The sequence below is a fragment of the Halichoerus grypus genome, chromosome 8 (assembly GCF_964656455.1).
Source record: "Halichoerus grypus chromosome 8, mHalGry1.hap1.1, whole genome shotgun sequence".
Lineage (NCBI taxonomy): Eukaryota > Metazoa > Chordata > Mammalia > Carnivora > Phocidae > Halichoerus > Halichoerus grypus.
The window spans coordinates 34,523,450-34,546,491 of record NC_135719.1 but is presented as its reverse complement, the minus strand read 5'-3'; the positions used below and the strand labels follow the sequence as shown (position 1 = coordinate 34,546,491).

Genomic DNA, 23,042 nt, shown 5'->3' with positions numbered 1-23,042 from the left:
TTCTGCATCAGTTGATATGATCATATGATTTTTCCTCTTTTGCCTGTTAATATGGTAGATCATATTGATTGATGTTTTTATTAGCTTTATTGATATATAATTAACATCATATAATACATCCATTTAAAAGGTATAGTTCAATGGTTTTTACTATATCTACTCAATTGGATGACCATCACCACAGTCAATTTTAGAGCATTTTCACTAACCCAAAATGAAACTCCATATGCATTGTCACTCATTTTCCTTGGATTTTTCTCTCCTCCCTTAATGACAAACACTAATCTGTTTTCTGTCTCTATAGATTTGCCTATTCAGAAGATTTCATATACAAATGGAATCAGGCAACATGTGCTCTTTTGTGACTGGCTTCTTTCACTTAATGTTTTTAAAGTTCATCCCTGTCATAGTATGTATCATTACACTATTTATTTTCATTGTTGAATAGTATTATATCATATGGATATACCACATTTTATTTATCCATTAATCAGTGATGGACACTTGGGTTGTTTTTACTTTTTGAGTATTATGAATAATACTTTTATAAAAAATGTACATGTTTTTGTGTGGGCAGGTGTTCCATTTCTCTTGGTTATCTACCTAGAAGTAGAATTACTGAATCATACAGTAACTGTATAGTTAACATTGATCAATTTGTGAATACTGAACTAGTTTTGCATCTCTGGAATAAACTATACTTGGTCATGGTGTATATTATATATTGCTGAATTTCCTTTGCTAATATTTTAAGGATTTTTGGGTTGTAATTTTTCTTTTCCTCCTTCCGTCACTTCCCCTCCCTCCCTTCCTTCCTCCTTCCCACCCTCCCTCCCTCTCTGTCTCTCTTTTCCTTCCACCCTTTCCTTCCTTCCACCCTTTCCTTCCTTCCTTCTCTTTCTTCCCTTTCTTTCTTTCTTTCTTCCCTTTCTTTCTTTCTTTCTTCCTTTCTTTCTTTCTTTCTTTTTCTTTCTTTCTTTCTTTCTTTCTTTCTTTCTTTCTTTCTTTCTTTCTTTCTTTCTTTCTTTCTTTCTTTTCTTTCTTTCTTTCTTTCTTTCTTCTTTCTTTCTTTCCTTCTTCTTTTCTTTTTCTCTTTCTCCCTTCCCTTCCCTTGCTTTCCTTTTGCCTTTCCCTTTCCCTTTCCTATAGGCCTCTGTCTGATTTTGGTATAAGGGTAACACTAACCTCATAAAATTACCTCGGAAGTGTACCTCATCTTTATTTTCTGGAAGAAATTGGGTAGAATTGGTGTTAATTCTTCTTTAAATGTTTGGTAGCATTTTTCAAATAATCATCTGGGTCTGGAGATTTGTATTTTGGGAATTTAAAAATATAAATTCAGTCTACTTAATAGTTACAGGATTATCCAACTTATCTATTTTATTTTTTCAAATTTTAAAAAATTTTTAAAAATTTTATTTTATTATGTTATGTTAATTACCATACATTATATCATTAGTTTTTGATGTAGTGTTCCATGATCCATTGTTTGCGTATAACAACCAGTGCTCCATTCAATACATGCCCTCTTTAATACCCATCACCAGGCTAATCCATCCCACTATGCAAAATAATTCTATGTTGACAGTTCTTTTGTCTCATTTCTTGAAAAAATATGGTGCCACTTCTTCTGCCTCCATGGTTTCTGTCATTTGAATAATTTTTACCTTATAAGTATGTTGTCATTTCTGTTAGTGGTTTCAAGATTTTTTTCTTTGTCTTTAGTTTTCAGAAGTTTGTGATATGTCTTGATGTGGGTTTCTTTGGATTTATCCTTTTTTTAGTATCGTTAAGTGTCTTGGATCTGTAGGTTTATGTGTTTTGCCAAATTTGGGGAGTTTTCAGCCATTCAAGTATTTCAAGTACTTTTTCAAGTACTTTTCAAGTATTTTTCAAGTACTTTTTTCAAGTACTTTCAGGTACTTCAAGTACTTTCAACTCCTTCAAGTACTTTTTCATAATCTTTGTCTTCTGGGATTCTGATTACATGAATGTTAAATCTTGTTATTATCCCACATGTTTCTGACGTTCTGTTAATTTTTTTTTTTTTACTCTATCAGATTGGATTTCTGTTGTTCTGAGTTCTTTTCTCACCCCCCCCATCTTGTTGTTGAACTCATCTATTGAATTTTTAATTTTGCTGTTGTGTTTTTCACTTCTATTTGGCTCTTCTTTTCTGAGACTATTTCTTTGCTGAGAATTTCTATTTTTTCCCAATGTTCCAAGTGTGTCTGTTACTTTTTGTTGATGTGTTTTTATTTTGATTGCCTTAAAAATCTCAGTCAGATAATTCTAACATCTCTCATCTCAGTGTTGTTATCTATTTTCTGTCAAGTTGAGGTTTTCCTGGTTATCACTGTTGATAGCTGATTTTTTTTTATTGAAACCTTATGAGTTTCATTGCACATTTTGGGTATTATAAGACTCTATATTCCTATTAGTACATGTTTAACTGGCTTCCTCTGACACCACTCCAGCAGAAGTGCCTGGTACTGCTTCATTGCTTCCAGGTGGGGTTAGAAGCCCAAGTTTTTCACTTGGCCTCAGTTGGCGTCAAGATGAGGAAGGATTCTCTATTATTGCTGGGCAAGGATGAGAACTCTGGCTCCCCACTGGGCCTCTGCTATACCATCCCACATGGAAGAGGGTAGTTCATCTTATTACTTCTAATGACACCATTGGGGGTTTCCTCATTACTGCCAAGCAGTGGTTAAAGTCCTGACTTTCCACTTGGCCTCCTCTGACACCTTAGCAAGAAGGGGGAAGGATTCCTTTTATTGCAGGAAGTTATCTCTGCCCTCACAGGGAGGTGAGGGGTGTGTAGGGAGGAGGTGGGACTCCCTAACACCCAGCAGAGATGAACATCCCAGATCCTCATCAGTCTTTTCTGACACCAGTAGGGATGGAGGCCTGGGCCCCTTATTTTAGCCTGGGGAGGGTAGAGGTTTAGGTACCTCACTTGGCCTTTGCTGTCTTGGGTGGATGTGGATTTGCAGCATTTGGCTGCAGTAAAGCAATTATTGCTTACAAGTTTTTTGTTCTACTAAGCTGTGCCTTAACTGCTCCTTTGGCTAGAAAAAGCAGGCTTTTCTTGGTTTGTGCTTGTTGGTGTTTCCAGGTTGCCAACTTCTTCAGCACCCTGTCTGAGATATATGAGACAAAATAAAAATTCAGGGGCTTCACTGATGTGTCATTTCTTGTGTCCCTAACCAGTTTTCTTTCTTCTCTACCTTTCAGAGTCTTCTAATGGTTGTTTTATACAAAATGTCAGGTTTTTCATTGTATTTAGCAAGAGGAAGAGGGAAAAGTAGGTTTACTCTGTCTTCCTGGGAGCAAAAGTCCTGAGATGCATCTTTTTAAAAATTACTTTAATTAATTAATTTATTTTTAAAGATTTTATTTGAGAGAGGAGAGTGAGAGAGAGCACAAACAGGGCAGAGGGAGAGGAAGAAGCAGCCTTCCCTCTGAGCAAGGAGCCCAACACAAGGAGCCCCTATCTTTTTAATTTTTTAAATTAAAATGTTAGCAAGGGTGTCGAGAGAGGGAAACCCTCTTGCACTGTAAGTGGGAGTGCAAACTGGTGCAGCCACTCTGGAGAACAGTTTGGAGGTTCCTCAAAAAGTTAAAAATAGGGATGCCTGTGTGGCTCAGTCGGTTAAGCGGCTGCCTTCGGCTCAGGTCATGATCCCAGAGTTCTGGGATCAAGCCCCGCATTGGGCTCCCTGCTCAGTGGGGAGCCTGCTTCTCCCTCACCCACTTCTCCTGCTTGTATTCGCTCTCTCTCTGTCTCTCTCTCTGTCAAATAAATAAATAAAATCTTTTAAAAAAAAGTTAAAAATAGAACTACCTTACAACCCACTAATTGCACTACTTAGCTATTTGCTTAAAGAATACAAAAATAGATTCGAAGGGGTACATGCACCCGGTGTTTATAGCAGCATTGTCAACAACAACCAAACTGGAGAGAGTCCAAATGAACAGATAAAGAAGATGTCACATATATACACAGTGGAGTATTACTCAGCCATCAAAAAGAATGAAACCTTGCCATTTGCAACAATGTGGACAGAGCTAGAGTGTCTTATGCTAAGCGTAATAAGTCAGAGAAAGACAAATACCATACAATCTCACTCATATGTGGAATTTAGGAAACAAAACAGATGAACATATGGGAAGGGGGAAGAGAAAAAAGGAAAGAGGTAAACAAGCCATAAGTGACTCTTAATGATAGAGAACAAACTGAGGGTTGATGGAGGGAGATGGTTGATGGATGGGCTAGATGGGTGATGGGTATTAAAGAGGGCACTTGTGATGAGCACTGGGTGTTGTATGCAAGCAATGAATCACTGAATTCTACTCCAGAAACCAATATTGCTCTGTATGGTAAATAACAAATTTTTTTTAAAAATTTTTTTATTTAAATTCAATTAGCCAACATATAGTACATTATTAGTTTAGGATGTAGAGTTCAGCAATTCATCAGTTGCATATAACACCCAGTGCTCATCACATCACATGCCCTCCTTAATGCCCCTCACCCAGTTACACCATCCCCCCCACCTCCCCTCCAGCAACCCTCAGTTTGTTTCCTATAGTTAAGAGTCTCTCATGGTTTGTCTCCCTCTCTGATTTCTTTCCATTCCATTTTCCCTCCCTTCCCCTATGATCCTTCGTGCTGTTTCTCATATTCCACATATGAGTGAAACCATATAATTGTCTTTCTCCATATCCTTGCCAATACCTGTTGTTTCTTGTGTTGTTAATTTTAGCCATTCTGACAGGTGTGAGGTGGTATCTCATCATGGTTTTAATTTGCATTTCCCTAATGATGAGTGTTGACCATCTTTTCATGTGTCTGTCAGCCCTCTGAATATCTTCTTTGGAAAAATGTCTATTCATATTTAGGTCTTTATGATCATTTAGGTTTTACATCCATTTTGAGTTTATTTTTGTGTATGGTGTAAGAAAGTGGTCCAGTTTCATTCTTCTGCATGTAGCTGACCAGTTTTCCCAACACCATTTGTTGAAGAGACCCCTTTTTCCATTGGATATTCTTTCCTGCTTTGTTGAAGATTAGTTGACCATATAGTTGTGGGTCCATTTCTGGGTTCTGTATTCTGTTCCATTGATATATGTGTCTGTTTTTGTGCCAGTACCATACTGTCTTAATGACTACAGCTTTGTAATAGAGCTTGAAATCCAGAATTGTGAAATCCAGTTTTGTTTTTGTTTTTCAGAAATGCTTTGCATATTTGGGGTCTTTTGTGGTTCTGTACAAATTTTAAGATTGTTTGTTCTAGCTCTATGAAAAATGCTGATGGTATTTTGATAGGGATTGCCTTAAATCTGTAGATTGTTTTGGGTAGTATAGACATTTTTAGCAATGTTTGTTCTTCCAATCCATGAGCGCGGAATGCTTTTCGTTTCTTTGTGTCCTCTTCAGTTTCATTCATAAGTGTTCTGTAGTTTTCAGAGTACAGATCCTTTACCTCTTTAGTTAGGTTTATTCCTAGGTATCTTATGGTTTTTGGTGCAATTGCAAATGGGAGCAATTCCTTGATTTCTTTTTCTGCTGTTTCATTATTGGTGTATAGAAATGCAAGAGATTTCTGCACATTGATTTTATATCCTACAATTTTGCTGAATTCATGTATGAGTTCTAGCGATTGTTTTGGTGGGGTCTTTTGGGTTTTCTACATAGAGTATCATATCATCTGCAAATAGTGAAAGTTTGACTTCTTGCCAATTTGGATGAATTTGATTTCTTTTTGTTATCTGATTGCTGAGGCTGACTTCCAATACTATGTTAAATAGTAATGGTGAGAGTGGACACCCTTGTCTTGTTCATGACTGCTGGGGAGAGGCTCTCAGTTTCTCCACATTGAGAATATTATTAGCTGTGGGTTTTTGTATAGGGCCTTTATGATACTGAGGTATATTCCATCTATCCCTAGTTTGTTGAGGGTTTTAATCAAGAAAGGATGCTGTATTTTGTCAAATGCTTTTTCTGCATCTATTGACAAGATCATATGGTTCTTATTCTTTCTCTTATTAATGTGGTGTATCACATTGGTTGATTTGCAAATGTTGAACCACCTCAGGATCCCGGAAATAAATCCCACTTGATCACAATGAGTAATTCTTTTAATGTACTGTTGAATTCTTGGGGTGCCTAGTTGGCTCAGTTGGTTAAACATCTGCCTTCAGCTCAGGTCATGATCCTGGAGTCCTGAGATCGATTGAGCCCCATGTCTGGTGTCTGCTTTTCCCTCTGTCCCTCCCCCTGCTTGTGCTCTCTCTCTCTCACTCAAATAAATAAATAAAATCTTTTAAAAAATGTACTGTTGAATTCAATTTGCTAGTATTTTATTGAGAATTTTTGCATCCATGTTCATCAGAGATATTGTCCTGTAATTCTCCTTTGTAGTGGCGTCTTTGCCTGGTTTTGGAATCAATACTGGCTTTTTAGAATGAGTTTGGAAGTTTTCCTTCCCTTTCTATTTTTTTGGAACTTTTTTAGAAGAATAGATATTACTTCTTTAAAGGTTTGGTAGAATTCTCCTAGAAAGCCATCTGGCCATGGACTCTTGTTTGTTGGGAGATTTTTGATTACTGATTCAATTTCTTTGCTGGTTATAGGTCTGTTCAAATTTTCTATTTCTTCCTGTTTCAGTTTTGGTAGTTTGTAGGTCTCTAGGAATTTTTCCATTTCTTCCCTGTTGCCCAGTTTCTTGGCATATACTTTTTCATAGTATTCTCTAATAATTTTATTTCTGTTGGTTCTCCCCTTTCTTTCATGATTTTATCTATTTGGGTCTTTCTTCTTTTCTTTTTCATAAGTCTAGCTAGGGGTTTGTCAATTTTGTTAATTCTTTCAAAGAACCGTCTCCTGCTGATCTGTTCTACTGTTTGTTTGTTTGTTTTTAATTTCTATATCACTGATCTGTTCTACTCTTTATTATTTCCCTTCTTCTGAGGGCTTTACACTTTATTTGTTCCTTGTCTAGCTCCTTTAGTTGTGAGGTTAAGTTGTGTATTTGAGATTTTTATTGCTGCTTGAGGTGGGCCAGTACTGCAATATTCTTCCCTTTTATGACTGTGTTTGCTACCTCCAAACGGTTTGGACTGTCGTGTTTTCGTTTTTATTTTCTTCTATGTATTTTTTCATTTCTTTTTTAATTTCCTGGTTAACCCATTCATCCTTTTTTTTCCTCTTCTGATATAAACCCTTGTTTGGAGGGCTGACTTTCAATAGATCATACTGAGGGAGCTGCCCTGCTACGTACAAAACCCCGACCCAGAAGCAGGTCGTCTACGAATGGTTTAGCATCAGGTTCCCCATGAACATGCATTGCATGACGGGTGAGGGGGCGGCCCCCTTTCTGCCCACACCTCGTTTCCCACATTCATTCTTTAGTAGGGTGTTCTTTAACCTACATTTATTTGTGGTCTTTCTAAATATTTTCTTGTGGTTGACTTCAGGTTTTATAATGCTGTGGTCTGATAATATGCACAGTATGATCTCGATCTTTTTGTATTTGTTGAGGGCTGATTTTTGACTGAGTATGTAATCTATTCTGGAAAATGTTCCATGTGCACTAGAAAAGAATGTGTAGGGGCACGTGGTTGGCTAAATTTGTTAGGCTTGGACTCTTGATTTTGGCTTAGGTCATGATCTCAGGATCGTGGGATGGAGCCCAGTGTTGGGCTCTGCAGTCAGCAGGGAGTCTGCTTGAGATTCTCGCTCTTCCTCTTCTGCCCTTCCCCCATGCATGCTCTCTCTTTCTCTCTCTAAAATGAATAAATAAATCTTTAAAAAAGGGAAAGAATTTGTATTCTGCTGCTTCAGGATGAAATGTTCTGAATATGTCTGTAAGTCCATGTGGTCCAGTGTATTATCATTCAAAGCCATTGTTTTCTTGTTGATTTTCTGCTTAGATGATCTGTCCATTGCTGTAAGTGGGGTGTTAAAGTCCTCTACTATAATTGTATTATTTTCAATGAGTTTATGTTTGTTATTCACTGATTTTATTCATTTAGGTGCTACTGTTAGATCTTCTTCATGGATAGACCCCTTAATTATGATATAATGCCCTTTCTCATATCTTGTTATAGTCTTTGGTTTAAAACCTCATTTGTCTGATATGATATTTGTCTTTTTTAAAAAAAATTATGGTTAGTTAGCCAACATATAGTACACCATTATTTTTTGATGTAGTGTTCAATGATTCATTAGTTACATATAACACCCAGAACTCATCACAACACGTGCCCTCCTTAATGCCCATCACTCAGTTACCCCATTCCCCCAACCCCCTCCCTTTTGTAACCCTCAGTTTGTTTCCCAGAGTCCAGAGTCTCTCATGGTTTGTCTCTTTCTCTGATCTTCCCATTCAGTTTTCCCTCCCTTCCCCTATGGTCCTCTGCATTATTCCTTATGTTACATATGAGTGAAACCATATGATAATTGTCTTTCTTTGCTTGATTTATTTCACTTAGCATAATCCCCTCCAGTTCTATCCATATTGATGAAAATGGTAGGTATTCATACTTTCTGATGGCTGAGTAATATTCAATTGTATATATGTACCACATCTTCTTTATCCATTCATCTGTTGAAGGGCATCTTGTCTCCTTCCACAGTTTGGCTATTGTGGACATTGCTGCTCTGAACATCGGGGTGCATGTGCCCCTTCTTTTCACTACATCTGTATCTTTGGAGTAAATACCTAGTAGTGCAATTGCTGGGTTGTAGTGTAGCTCTATTTTTAACATCTTGAGGAATCTCCATACTGTTTTCCAGAGTGGCTGTACCAGCTTGCATTCCCACCAACAGTATAAGAGGGTTCCCCTTTCTCCACATCCTCGCCAACATTTGTTGTTTCCTGTTTTGTTAATTTTTGCCACTCTAACTGGTATAAGGTGGTATCTCATTGTGGTTTTGATTTGTATTTCCCTGATGGCTAGTGATGATGAACATTTTTACATGTGTCTGTTAGCCATTTGTATGTCTTCTTTGGAGAAGTGTCTGTTCATGTCTTCTACCCATTTATTGATGGAATTATTTGTTTTTTTGGATGTTGAGTTCCAGAAGTTCTTTATATATCTTGGATATCATCCCTTTATCTGTAATGTCATTTGCAAATATCTTCTCCCATTCCGTGGGTTGCCTGTTAGTTTTGTTGACTCTTTCCTTTGCTGTGAAGAAGCTTGTTATCTTTTTAAAAAGATTTTATTTATTTATTTGAGAGAGAGAGAGAGACAGCACAAGCAGGGGGAAGGGCAGAGGGAGAGGGAGAAGCAGGCTCCCCACTTCTCCCAGGACCCCGGGATCATGACCTGAGCAAAGGCAGACGCTTAACCAACTGAGCCACCCAGGCACCCAGAAGCTTGTTATCTTGATAAGTCCCAAAAGTTCATTTTTGCTTTTGTTTCCCTTGCCTTTAGAGATGTATCTTCAAAGAAGTTGCTGTGGCCCATGTCAAAGAGGTTACTGCCTATGTTCTCTTCTAGGATTTTGATGGACTCCTCTCTCACATTTAGGTCTTTCATCCATTTTGAGTTTATATTTGTGTATGGTGTAAGAGAATGGTCCAGTTTCATTCTTCTGCATGTGGCTGTCCAATTTTCCCAGCACCATTTACTGAAGAGACTTTTTTTCCATTGGATATTCTTTCCAGATTTGTCAAAGATTAGTTGACCATAGAGTTGAGGGTCCATTTCTTGGATCTCTATTCTGTTCCATTGATCTATGTGTCTGTTTTTGTGCCAATACCAGGCTGTCTTGATGATCATAGCTTTGTAATAACTTGAAGTCAGGCATCACCATGTCCCCAGCTTTGTTTTTCTTTTTCAACATTCCCTTGGCGATTCGGGGTCTTTTCTGGTCCCATACAAATTTTAGGATTGTTTGTTCCAGCTCTGTGAAAAATGTCAATGGTAATTTGATAGGGATGGCATTGAAAGTGTAGATTGCTCTGGGTAGCATATGAGTGAACCATATGTTACATATGATTGTTACATACAAATAACAGTGTTTATTCTTCCAATCCACGAGCATGGAATGTTTTCCCATCTCTTTACATCTTCCTCAATTTCTTTCATAAGTGTTCTGTAGTTTCTAGAGTATAGATCCTTCATCTCTTTGGTTAGGTTTATTCCTAGGTACCTTATGGTTTTTGGTCCTAGTGTAAATGGAATTGATTCCTTAATTTCTCTATCTTCAGTTACATTGTTAGTGTATAGAAATTCAACTGATTTCTGTGCATTGATTTTGTATCTTGCCATGTTGCTGAATTGCTGTATGACTTCTAGTAATTTGGGGGTGGAGTCTTTTGGGTTTTCCACACAAAGTATCATATCATCTGGGAAGAGAGAGAGTTTGACTTCTTCCTTGCCAATTTGAATGCCTTTTATTTCTTTTTGTTGTCTGATTGCTGAGGCTAGAACTCTAGTACTATGTTGAACAATAGTGGTGAGAGGGGGCATCCTGTCATGTTCCTGACCTTAATGGAAAAGCCCTCAGCTTTTCCCCATTGAGAATGATATTTGCTGTGGGCTTTTCATATTTTTATGAATTGAGGAATGTTCCCTCTATCCCTCACTCTGAAAAGTTTTAATTAGGAAAAGATGCTGTATTTTGTCAAATGCTTTTTCTGCATCAATTGGGAGAATCATATGGTTCTTGTCTTTTCTTTTATTGATGTGCTCTATCATGTTGATTGATTTGCGAATGTTGAACCACCCTTGCATCACAGGAATAAATCCCATCTGGTCAGTGGTGGATAATCCTTTTAATGTACTGTTGGATCCTATTGGCTAGGATCTTGTTAAGTATTATGGCATCCATATTCATCAGGGATAGTGGCCTGTAATTCTCCTTTTTGATGGGGTCTTTGGTTTTGGGATCAGGGTAATGTTGGCCTCATGGAACACGTTTGGATGTTTCCCTTCCGTTTCTATTTTTTGGAACAGCTGCAGTAGAATAGGTATGATTTCTTCTTTAAATGATTGGTAGAATTCCCCTGGGAAGCCATCTGGCCCTGGACTCTTGTTTTTTGGGAGGTTTTTTATTACTGCTTCAATTTCTTTACTGGTTATTGGTCTATTCAGATTGTCCATTTCTTCCTGTTTCAGTCTTGGTAGTTTATAAATGTCCAAGAATGCATCCATTTCTTCCTCATTTCCTCGTTTGTTGGCATATGCCTGCTGGTAATAAGTTCTAATAATTGTCTCTATTTCCTTGGTATTGGTCGTGATCTCTCCCCTTTCATTCATGATTTTATTGATTTGGGTCCTTTCTCTTTTCTTTTGGATAAGTCTGGCCAGGGGTTTATTGATCTTATTAATTCTTTCAAAGAACCAGGTTTTAGTTTCATTGATCTGTTCTACTGGTTCTGGTTTATATTTCCTTGTTTTCTGTTCTAATCTTTATTATTTCTCTTCTCCTGCTTGGTTTAGGCTTTATTTGCTGTTCTTTCTCCAGGTCCTTTACATGTAAGTTTAGCTTGTGCATTTGGGATTTTTCTAATTTTTTGAGAGAGTCTTGGATGGTTATGTATTTCCCTCTTAGGACCACCTTTGCAGTATCCCATAGGTTTTGGACCAATGTGTTTTCATTCTCATTAGTTTCAATGAATTATTTACAATCTTCTTGAATTTCCTGGTTGACCCAATCATTCTTTAGCAGGATGCTCTTTAACTTCCAAGTGTTTGAGTTCCTTGCAAATTTCTTCTTATGGTTGAGTTGCAGTTTCAAAGCATTGTGGTCTGAAAATATGCAGGGAATAATCTCAATCTTTTGGTATCAGTTGAGACCTGATTTGTGATTCAGTATGTGCTCTGTTCTAGAGAAAGTTCCATGTCCATTTGAGAAGAATGAGTATTCTGTTGTTTTAGGATGGAATGTTCTGTATATATCTACAAAGTCCATCTGGTCCAATGTGTGATTCAGAGCTCTTGTTTCTTTGTTGATCTCTGCTTAGATGATCTGTCCATTGCTGTGAGTGGAGTTTTGAGGTCTCCTACTATTAATGTATTATTATCAATATGTTTATTTTGGTTATTAATTTGTTTATATAATTGGCTGCTCCCATGTTGGGGGCATAGATATTTACAACTGTTAGATTTTCTTGTTGGATAGACCCTTTAAGTATAATATAGTGTCCCTCTACCTCTCTTATTATGGTCTTTGGTTTAAAATCTAATTTGTCTGATATGAAGATTACTACCCCAGCTTTCTTTTGAGGTCCATTAGCATGGTAAATTGTTCTCCATCCCCTCACTTTTGATCTGGAGGTATCTTTAGGTTCAAAACAGGTCTCTTGTAGACAGCATATGGATGGGTCCTGCTTTTTTAATCCAATCTGAAACCCTGTGTCTTTTCATAGGAGCATTGAGCCCATTTACATTCAGAGTAACTACTGAAAGATATGAATGTAGTTCCATTGTATTGCCTGTAACGTCCCTGTTTCTATAGATTTTCTCTGTTTCTTTCTAGTCTATGTGACTCTTGGAGTCTCTCTTCCCTTCCAAAATTCCCTAATATTTCTTGCAGGGCTGGCTTGGTGGTTGCATATTCTTTCAGTTTCTGCCTGTCCTAAAAGCTCTTTATCTCTCCATCCATTCTGAATGACAGCTTTGCTGGATAAAGTGTTCTTGGCTGCGTGTTCTTTTCATTTAGTGCCCTGAATATGTCTTGCCAGCCCTTTCTGGCTTGCCAGGTTTCTGTGGACAGGTCTGATGTTATTCTGATATTCTTCCCTCCATATGTCAGGAACCTCCTCTCCCTGGCTATTCTCAGGATTGTGTCTTTGGCTGTAAAATTAGCAAGCTTCACTATTATGTGTCAGTGTGTTGACTATTTTTATTGATTTGGGGAGGGGTCCTTTCTGCCTCTTGGACTCTAATGCTTGTTTCCTTCCCCAGATTAGGGAAGTTCTCAGCTATGATTTGCTCAAACATACCTTCTAGCCCTCTTTCTTTCTCCACCCCCTCGGGGGTCCCAATAATTCTGAGATTGGAACATTTAATGGTATCATTAATCTCTCAAATCCTTTTCTCTTGTGCTACTAGCAGCCTATCTCTGTTTTCCTCAACTTCCTTTCCACCAGCTTATCTTCTAGATCACTAATTCTTTCTTCTGCCTCATTTGCCCTGGCTGTTAGAGTATCCAGTTTAGATGGTATCTCATTCATAGCATTTTTTTAGTTCAGCCTGATTAGATCTCATTTCTGCTCTTAGAGATTCTATATTGTCACTAGTGCTTTTTTCAAGCCTAGCTATTTACTTTATGATTACTATCCCGAATTCTATCTCTGACATCTTGCTTATATCCATATCCATTTGTTCTGTGGCAGAGGACATTGTCTCTGTTTCTTTTCCTTATTGAGAGTTCCTCCTCCTAGTAATTCTGTTGAGGGATGGTTGAGTGAATGAGCAGAGGCCAAAATATCAACCACAACCCAAGCAAGATGCACCCTAGCAAAATCCGGAGTGGTCAGAAGCCACAACCAAAAAACAAAGCCAAAATGAAACACAAGAATAAAATTAAAAAATTAAAAAAAATGTAAAAAGTGGGGGATGCAAAAACCCATAAAACCATAGCATAAGACAGAAACAAAGGAGAAAGTCCTTACCACCCAGAGTTAATAATATTTTGGAGGCTGGGTCTTTTTGGTCTTCTGTTCTATGCATATGCTATGTATATATTTATTTCAAGAAAAATATCCTAGTCTAACAATGTTGTTTTCTGTACCCTTAATATTTCCCACTACCAATCAGTATCCCTTTAGATCATTTTTAGTTGCATAGTATTTCATACTATGCACATATTACAACTTAGTTAACTAATGCTTTCTTGTTGAATACTTAGGTCATGGCTAGTGTGAAATGTGCTACAATGTTCATCCTTGGAGATGAGCATACACTGTTTCCCATATGATATTAGAATGCTGGAACACTGGAAAGGCCTCATTATAAGAGGCCAAAAAATAGCAAGGGTAGAGAGAGACTGAATGGATTCCATATGGGTTCCCTAAGGTGCAAACAATATTCCCAATTTGCTTTTCATCAACAGTGGTTTCTTTCTGGCTAACCTAGTGAGAAAAGTGAGAACGGAACATGCATCTAGAGAACAAAGATGGTGGGCTGACCTCTGGTGTGCTGGAGATGGAGCTACATCAGACATCTTCTCCCATGTGTGCTGGCCTGGGAAGGCCAGAACTGGCAGGACCTGTCACCAGCAACTGCAGGCTACAGCAGGGAGTCAACAAAGCAGACCCCTCAACCCCCTACCCCAGCAGGGCAGCTGGGCAGAGCTGCTGGGCTTCTGTGGACCGAGATTTTGATTCATTCCTCACAGAGCAGAGGTGAGTTTATAATAATTTTATCTTGTAAATGTGGAATTCACAAATATTGGATTTCTGTGAGTAGTTCCCCCATTTTTTGTCAGAAAATTTTCAGGTATTATGCAAGAAATGCAAGAATCTTTCTAGCACTTTCCTGGCCTGTTTTGAATGAATGCTCTTTCTAAAATGTGGCTAACATAACTCCAAAAGGTAATAAAAATAAAAAGAGATTTTTAGCATGAAATTTGCATTTACTAGATTATTTTAAGGCATTAAAATTATTACATGACTTTAAAAAGGATATATATTTACATGCTTATATATATAATATGCATATATATATCTTAGAACATGCTTTATTCCTACAAATATGTCAAGTGAATTAATTGAATATTGTTTTTCATGTTAGAAAAATCTAGATTTACATAAAAAAGAACTTTTGATAAACCCTTAAATATTTACCAAAGTAAAGCCAATAAGTAGATATAAAAGCATCCTATAAGTGTCTATTCATACCCATGTAGGGACATCTTGTTTACCCTGCAGATCTGGGTATCCTTGTCCCCACAGGCATTAAGTCCTGCTCAGGGCAGTTGCTCAGCCAGAACCTGACCCATACAGTACCAGTGGTCTAATGTTGAAAAAGGCAAAGCATCACAGAAATGCATACAAGTGTGGTGTAGAGCCCCACCACCTGCCATGATCCTGTCCCCTCCTCTTCTCTAGGGTAAGACCTATTCCAGCTTACTGTTGATCTCACCAATGTGCAGGTTCATACTTTTACTGTTTGTTTATGTATCACTAAATAGTATATGCTCTTGTTTTGCTCTTTTTGTCCAACTTGTTTCTGGGATTTGTCAGTGTGGCTGCCTGTAGTTTTTGTTAATTCATTTGGATTGCTAACATAAGATGTCAGTATATGAATATATGTCTTCTCCTGTAGGTAGCTATTCAGTGTCTACCCCACTCCCTAGTATTTTGCTATTAAAAACTGCCTACAACACATTTTCTCATATAGGTTTTCTAGGGTATAAGTGGGGGGGATTCTCTAGAGTATCTCTCTACTTGAGAACGAATGTTGGTTCCTAAAGTGTATGCACCTTAGGATTTACTAGATGTACCAGATTCATAATTGTATCAATTTACCCACCCACCTTTACAACATTTGGTGCTGGGGGACTTTAACATGAGAAGATGTGATACATGTGATGTGCTATGTCATGGTTTGCAAGGAAATTTACATTTCCTTGTTGACCAGGAAAGCAGACCTTCTTCCCACATGTTTACTAAACAGTTAGGTTTGTTTTTCATGATGTACAACCTCATACATTTTGCTCAATTTTCTAATGAGGTGTTAATATTTTTCTTTCTGTGTTGTGGGTTTTTTTTTTTTTTTTTAATTCTTCATATTAACCCTCTTTGGTCCTGTGTTGCAGGGTCTTCTCCAAGCCAGAAGATCATCTTTTCTTTTTAGTTATGATTTTTTAAAAAAGATTTATTTAATTATTTTAGAGAGAGAGCACAGTTGGGAGGGGCAGAGGGAGAGAGAATCTGAATCAGACTCCATGCTGAGCATGGAGCCCAGTGTGGGACTCGATCCCACGACCCTGAGATCACAACCTGAATCGAAACCAAGAGTCAGATGCTCAACCCACTGAGCCACCCAGGTGCCCCTATTTATGTTTTTTTTTTTTTAAGTAAAGTATTCAATATGATTATATTTGTAAATCTTTCATGGTTTTGTACTCTTTTTTGGGGTTAATATTTTTAAGCTCAGATATTTTTAAGAACTCCATTTCCTCTCTGATTTCATAAAAATTGTCTCCTGTTTTCTAAAAGTTTTAAACTTTGCTCTTTAGATTTAGCTCTTTTACCAACCTGGAATTTATTTTTAAATCACCTTTCCTTCCCCTCTCTTCTTTCATCTTTCCCTCTTTAGTACTTAAAAATATAATAATACATACCAAAAAAAAAAAAAAAAAAAACCCCAAAACCCAGTACTGCTTTTGATAAAAATTTTAGGTCTGAAATGCATGAATAATTAAGGGCACCTTGGAAGGTGAAGGAATACCTCCAGAATTTCTATGTAGGATTGGATTAGGGCAGACTGTGGGGAAGCTGGGGCTGAAGACCTTCTCTGGAAGCTGTGTTGACCTGGTACATCAGCTATCTCTTGCCAGACCCCAAATACAAACTACACCATATGGGTTGTAGGGTGGTGTCTAACCCCTTATGCCAGTGCAGGTGTGGCTGCCAGCTGACTTAGGGGCCCCATGGGCCACCTGCCTCTCATCCTTCCAAAGGCTTCATCACTCAGGAGCGGAGGTGGTCATAAGCTTCTGCCACCTCATGTTTGCTAACATCTCACCAGCAGACTGAAGGTCAGAGTCACATCTTGTGCTCTGAGGGTCACCAGATAGAATGTAGGTTGCAAATGTGAATTTCAGATAAAAATGAATATTTTGGGGGAAGTTCTCAGACTAAAAAATTAGTTGTAGTTTATCTGACACCAAATTTGCCTGGGCACTCTATTTTTATTTGCTAAATCTGACCACATGTTGCTCAGGATATGCTCCTCTCTGGAAACTAGAGCTCCTGTGGGCCAAAGGTGACCATAGTTATGTCCTGTGACAGCCCTGCTGGCTGGGTGGTGCAGGGAAGGTCCACAGGTTGGGAGCAAGGGGGTTGAGAGTAGATGGCAGCCAGGAGGCAAAGGCCATAGGGGAGACAGGTCCCAGGGCCAGTAGAGATGAGTACTCTTGAGCCACAACTTCTGCTGAGCTTGTTCCAGGAGAGGGAGCAACAGTAACCAGGAAACCTGTAGGGACAGCTCACAAAAGACCCAGGGGGATGGCTCTTGGCTAGTCCTACCATGATGTGGGCCCTTAGGAGAAGGACCAGCTTGGTGTGAGTGTCTGTGAGTATGGAGGGTGTAGTGCTATCCACACATGTGCACTTACATGAGGCCCTGAACCAACATGCTCCTCCTGAGCAGGCATGTGCTGGTGTTGTATGGTCACCCCAGATTGCATCTTTTTAAAGGTTATTTGAGGGCTTCACTACATTTTGCACTTCTTATTTCATGAAAATAAGTATAAAATAAAAAGAGACGTGCTCATATTGGTGATAAAACATAGAGGTCTTTTAAACCTAATATAGGTAAGGCAAGATGGAAATCACGGGATATGCAAAAAACAACCAACTCTTTAGCCTCAGAGGATTTAAAACTTACTAACTATTACAGGTTTGTTTATGAAGAGAATGAAACTAAAGAATGCTATGAGATGCTACAAATACACTGCTTAATATTGTGCTGAAAAGGTAATTTGGGATTTCATATTTTTTAACTTTCCGAGAACAGTCCCCTTGCAAACTGATCATTTGCTGTTAATTCTGAACAGAAGGGAAGCAGGCAGAGGTTTGTAGCTGTTGCACCCCTTTTGTCCTTTGACTTCCAGGAAGTCTAGGGACAGTTTTTCAGATCAGTTACATCACCTGTGTACAAACTGGTTAGTAAGTGTTTTCTTAAAACTATTAAAATCTTTGTGAAACAAGGCAGGGTATAGATAACATGACTATCATGTCATTAATACCACCCTGTTTTGTATCCTGTAGCTTTTAGAAAGTTCTGAAATCAAATAGTGTGAGTCCTCCAGCTTTGTTTCTTCTCAATATTGTTTTGGGTATTCTATGCCCTTTGCCTTTCCATATAAATGCTATCATAACCAGGTCAATTCAAAAAACTCTGCTGGCATTTTGATTGGAACTGCACTAAATCTATATGATGTTTAGGGGGGATTGATATCTTAATAATATTGAGTTTTCTGATCCAAGAAAATAGTATATCTCTCCATTTATTTTGTTCTTATTTATCTCAGCAATGTTTTATAGTTCTCAGTGAACAGGTGCTGGACATATTTTGTTAGATTTATCTATAAATAGGACATTTTTGATATTTTTAAATGGTGTTTTTAAACATTAATTTATATTTCTTCATTGCTAATATATAAAATATAATTGATTTTTGTGCATTGATCTTATATCTTTGCTAAACTCATTTATTCTAGTAACATTTTTTGTTTACAAATTTTTGGCTTTTCTAAGTAGATAATCATGTCTGTGAATAAAGACAGTTGTACAAATCAACAATAAAAATCAATTGTCTTTCTATTCACCAGTAATGAATAATCTGAAAATAAAATTAATGAAATAATTCATTAATTTTCATTAATATGAAAATAATAATGAAAATAAAATTAAGAAAACAGTTCCATTCACAAAAGCATTAAAAAGAATAGAATTCTTAGGATTATATTTATCAAGATTCTTATAACTGAACACCAAATGATTTTGCTGAGAGAAATTAAAGGAGATTTAGATAAATGGAGAGACATTCAATGTTCATTGATTGGAAAACAATATTATTAAGATGATAATTTTTCCTAGATTGATCTATAGATTTAACACAATCCCTAAAACAATCTCAGCAGGGTTTTTTTCTTTTTTTTTTTTCAGGGGCAGAAATCAGTGAGCTGATCCTAAAATTTATATGGAAAGGCAAAGAATCCAGAATAGGCAAAATAATCTTGAAAAAGAAAATGAAGTTCAGAGACCTTTTTCTTCTAAATTTCGGAACTTGATTTAGAAGAATGATATCAGTAAAATGGCAGAGTAGGATGTTCTTAGCTCTTGTTCCCTCACAGAAACATTGAAAAACAAGCAGAAACACTCAGAACCGATATTGTCAGAACTCTAGAAATCAGTAAAAAAATTATAGCAACCAAGCAAATGCCAAACCAAGTAAAAGGCAACTTGAAAATGGTAAGAAAGTTTTGTGGCATTTTTCTTAACCTTGCCCTACTCCTTCCCCATCATGGTGGCAGGTTTTTTTTTTAATTTTTAAAAATTTTTATTAAATTAAATTAATTTACAAATAGTGTGTTAATTTCAAAGGTAGAGTTCAGTCATGGTGGCAGTCTTAAAACCATGGCAGACCAATCTTAAAACTTGGTCCCTGGTTCCAGATAGAGCAAAACAGACCTTATTGCAAATTATTGTGTGTGTCTCTTCCAACCTATCTGGGGCCCAGCTGAAGGACTGACAGAGCTTCTCATATCCGTTTTACCTAACCTGGAACAGTGTGTAAAAGTGTTGGGCATTGCTTGAAAACACTGTAAGAGGATCTAACAAACTGCAGATGCCTGGTGGAGAAGCTTACTGGTTGAGATGTACAACAGAGTGCCTATGCCCCAGGTGTAAAACCTGGGGAGAGTCTTTGGAAAAGTAGGATATTCAAAAGTACACATGTATATGGGGGAATTTAGAAAGCCACACATAGTCAGGGCAAGTTGCATGCCAGAAAAGACTAGAGAAGACCCTGAACTTTTATCTGAAGCTTAGCCCTAGTTCCAGTGGAAGACTTGCTAAATGTTGATGGAGTACCCCAGAACAGAGCCAATCTGCAGACTGAGAAAACTGTTAGTGTTTTTTGTATGTGTATTTTTTCTTTCTTTTTCTTTTTTGGTTTGTTTACTTAAGTTCCTGGCATTCAAGGAAATCTCTGTCAAAACATTAACTGAACATGAGCTAAAGGAATAGAGACTTTAGTGATCACGCACAAGTAGGAATACAGTCTTTGGAAAAAGACTCTGCTGCTCCCCTTGTGCTCTCCCCCTCTCTGTCAAATAAATAAATAAATCTTAGACCAGTTTACAGGAAAAATCTTTTTTGGTTTGTCTTTTCCTTCAGTTGTTTTGTTTCTTAAATTCCAGATATGAGTGAAATTATATAGTATTTGTCTTTCTCTGACTGAATTATTTCACTTAGCATTATGCTATCTATATACATCCATGTTGCAAATGGCAAGATTTCATTCTTTTTTTATGGCTGGGTAATAGATGGACTTCTTTATCTACGAATCTCTCAGTGGACACTTGGGCTGCTTTCATAATTTAGCTGTTGTAAATAATGCTGCAATAAACCTAGTGCTGCATGTATCTTTTCAAATTAGTGTTTTTGTATTCTTTGGGTAAATATCCAGTAGTGGAATTACTGGATCATATGGTAGTTCTATTTGAATTATTTTGAGGAACCTCCATACTGTTGTCCACAGTGGCTGCACCAGTTTGCACTCCCACCAGCAGTGCACAAGTGTTCCTTTTTCTCCACGTCCTCACCAATACTTATTTCTTTCTCATCAGCTTTAAATGATGATTTTATAAAGCAGTAATTATAAATCTGTGGTGGAGGGTATACAATGTATAAAAGTCTAATATGTAGCCCATAATAGTATAAAATACTTGAGGGAACATTTATATAGGAACAAATTTTTGTTTATAATTGAAATTAAGTTGATACTAATTCTAACTAGATTATTTTAAGATGATATTGGAATCTAGAAAGAACATAAATACATGGAGAATAAGTAATATGCTACTAAACAAAGAATGGGTTAACCAAGAAATCAAAGAGGAAATTAAAGAAAATACATGGAGACAAATGAAAATGAAAACACAACAGTCCAAAATCTTTGGGATGCAACAAAAGAAGTTCTAAGAGGAAAGCTTATAGCAGGACAGGCCTACCTTAAAAGCAAGAAAAATCTCAAATAAACAACCTAACCTTACATCTAAAAGAGCTAGAAAAAGAAGAACAAAACCTAAAGCCAGTAGAAAGAGGGAAATAATAAAAATTAGAGCAGAAATAAATGAAATAGAGACTAAAAAACCAATAGAACAGGTCAATGAAACCATGAGCTGTTCTCTGAAAAGATAAAACTTTAGCCATACTTATCAACAAAAAAGAGGACACAAATAAATAAAATCAGAAATGAAGGAGGAGAGACGATAACCAATGCCATAGAAATACAAAGTATTATGATAATATTATGAAAAATTATATGGTAACAACTTGGACAATCTATAAGAGATGAATAAATCCCTGGAAACATATAGCCTCCCAAAACTGAAGCAGGGAAAAATGTAAAATTTGAACAGACTGATTACTAGCAATGAAATTGAATCAGTATTGAAAAAACTCCCAACAAAAAAAGTCGAGGACCAGATGACTTCACAGGTGAATTCTATCAAACATTTAAAGAAGAATTAACACCTATTCTACTCAAACTATTCCAAAAAATAGAAGAGGAAGGAAAATTTCCAAATTCATTCCATGAAGCCAGTATTATCCTGAGGGTACACTAGAAAATATCTGTTTGATTCAAAAGAATGCAGTAATGGAGAAATTGAGGAACAAAAAGGCATGAAATGTATAGACAAGAAATACCAACATGACAGATAAATCCTACATTTTAGTAATAACATTAAATGTAAATGGATTAAACACTCCAATCAAAAGGCAAAATTGGTGAAAAGGATATAATAAATGATGCAAGGATATCCTATCTACAAGAGATACACTAAAATCAAAGACACAAATAGGTTGAAAGTAAAAGGATGGAAAAAGATATATCATCAAAACAGTAATCAAAAGAGAGATTGGAGAGGTGATACTAATATTAGTCAAAATAGTCTTTAAGTAAAATATTTTTACTAGAGTCAAGGAAGATTTTCTGATTATTAAATGATCAATCTGTCAAGAAGCTATACCAATTATAAACATATATGCACATATATTGTCACTAAAGACAATACATTTTATGATCCCATATATATGCAGTATCATAAAGACAGAAAGTAGATTAGTAATTGCTAGGGCTGAGGGGAGGCAGGAATGAGGAGTGACCACTAATGGGTATGAGGTTTCTTTTGGAGGGATTGAGGATAGTCTAGAATTAGATAGTGGCGATGGTTGAAATACTTTGTGAATAGACAACAAGACACTGAATTGTACACTAAAAAAAAAAAAGTACAAGGTGTGTGATGTCTCATATTTGAAACAACAGGAGGAAGTTAGGGTAGGTTGACATTATTCACAGCTGTTGTAACCAAAGCAATAAGTAAGAATATTAAATTGGTGGCTGCAATTAACTGAATGTTTGTGTTCTTAACCTAAATGTGATGGTATTAGGAGATGGGGTCTTTGGGAATTAGAATATTTTTTCCCCCCAACACCAAACAATTCCCCAATACTCTACAGACATTGACTGGGTATCCCACAGATTTAACTCAATTCTGACACTATGTGGAGATAGTAGCAGATCCCGCAGGTTAAAGGCTCAGTCCCATGAGACTGTTGAAAGTCTTCAGATGTCAGTCACAAGTCCAGGTTATCTGTGCTTCTGACCAACTGGCTATAAATTGGAGGTTTCCACAATCCTTCCCCTGCCCCAGGTTTGATTAGACCAGTTTACAGGAAACCAGATTAATTACAGATTACTTGCTAATTACAAAGGTTATTAAAGGATGTGAATGAAGACATATGAGGAAGAAGATCCTGAATGCAGGAGCTTCTTTCTCTATGGAGTCTAGGGACTCCCAAACAGGGATGCATTATGGTTCACCAACCTGGGGTCTTTCCAAACCCTGTCCTTTTGGGTTTTCATGGAGGCTTCAAGGCATGATGGATGAAATCATTGGCCATTGGTGACTAATTCAAACTCTAGTCCCTCTCCCCTCCCCAGAGGTCAAGGAGTGGGACTGAAAGTTGCAACCCTCTAATCATGGTTATTTCCCCTAGCAGTCAACCCCCCCGATCGTTAGGTGATTTCTAAAAGTCATCTCATTAACATAAGTT

General features: G+C 37.1%; 1 protein-coding gene across 1 annotated transcript in view; it reads left to right on the top strand.

Annotated features, from left to right (window-relative positions):
* Window positions 1–23,042, top strand: part of OCA2 (OCA2 melanosomal transmembrane protein) — a 516,129-nt gene that overhangs the window by 19,482 nt on the left and 473,605 nt on the right. Inside the window, exon 2 of the mRNA XM_078078703.1 lies at window positions 14,101–14,369. Within this exon, the coding sequence (XP_077934829.1) occupies window positions 14,122–14,369 (248 nt within the window). The 5' untranslated portion in view covers window positions 14,101–14,121. The remainder of the gene's footprint in view (window positions 1–14,100; window positions 14,370–23,042) is intronic.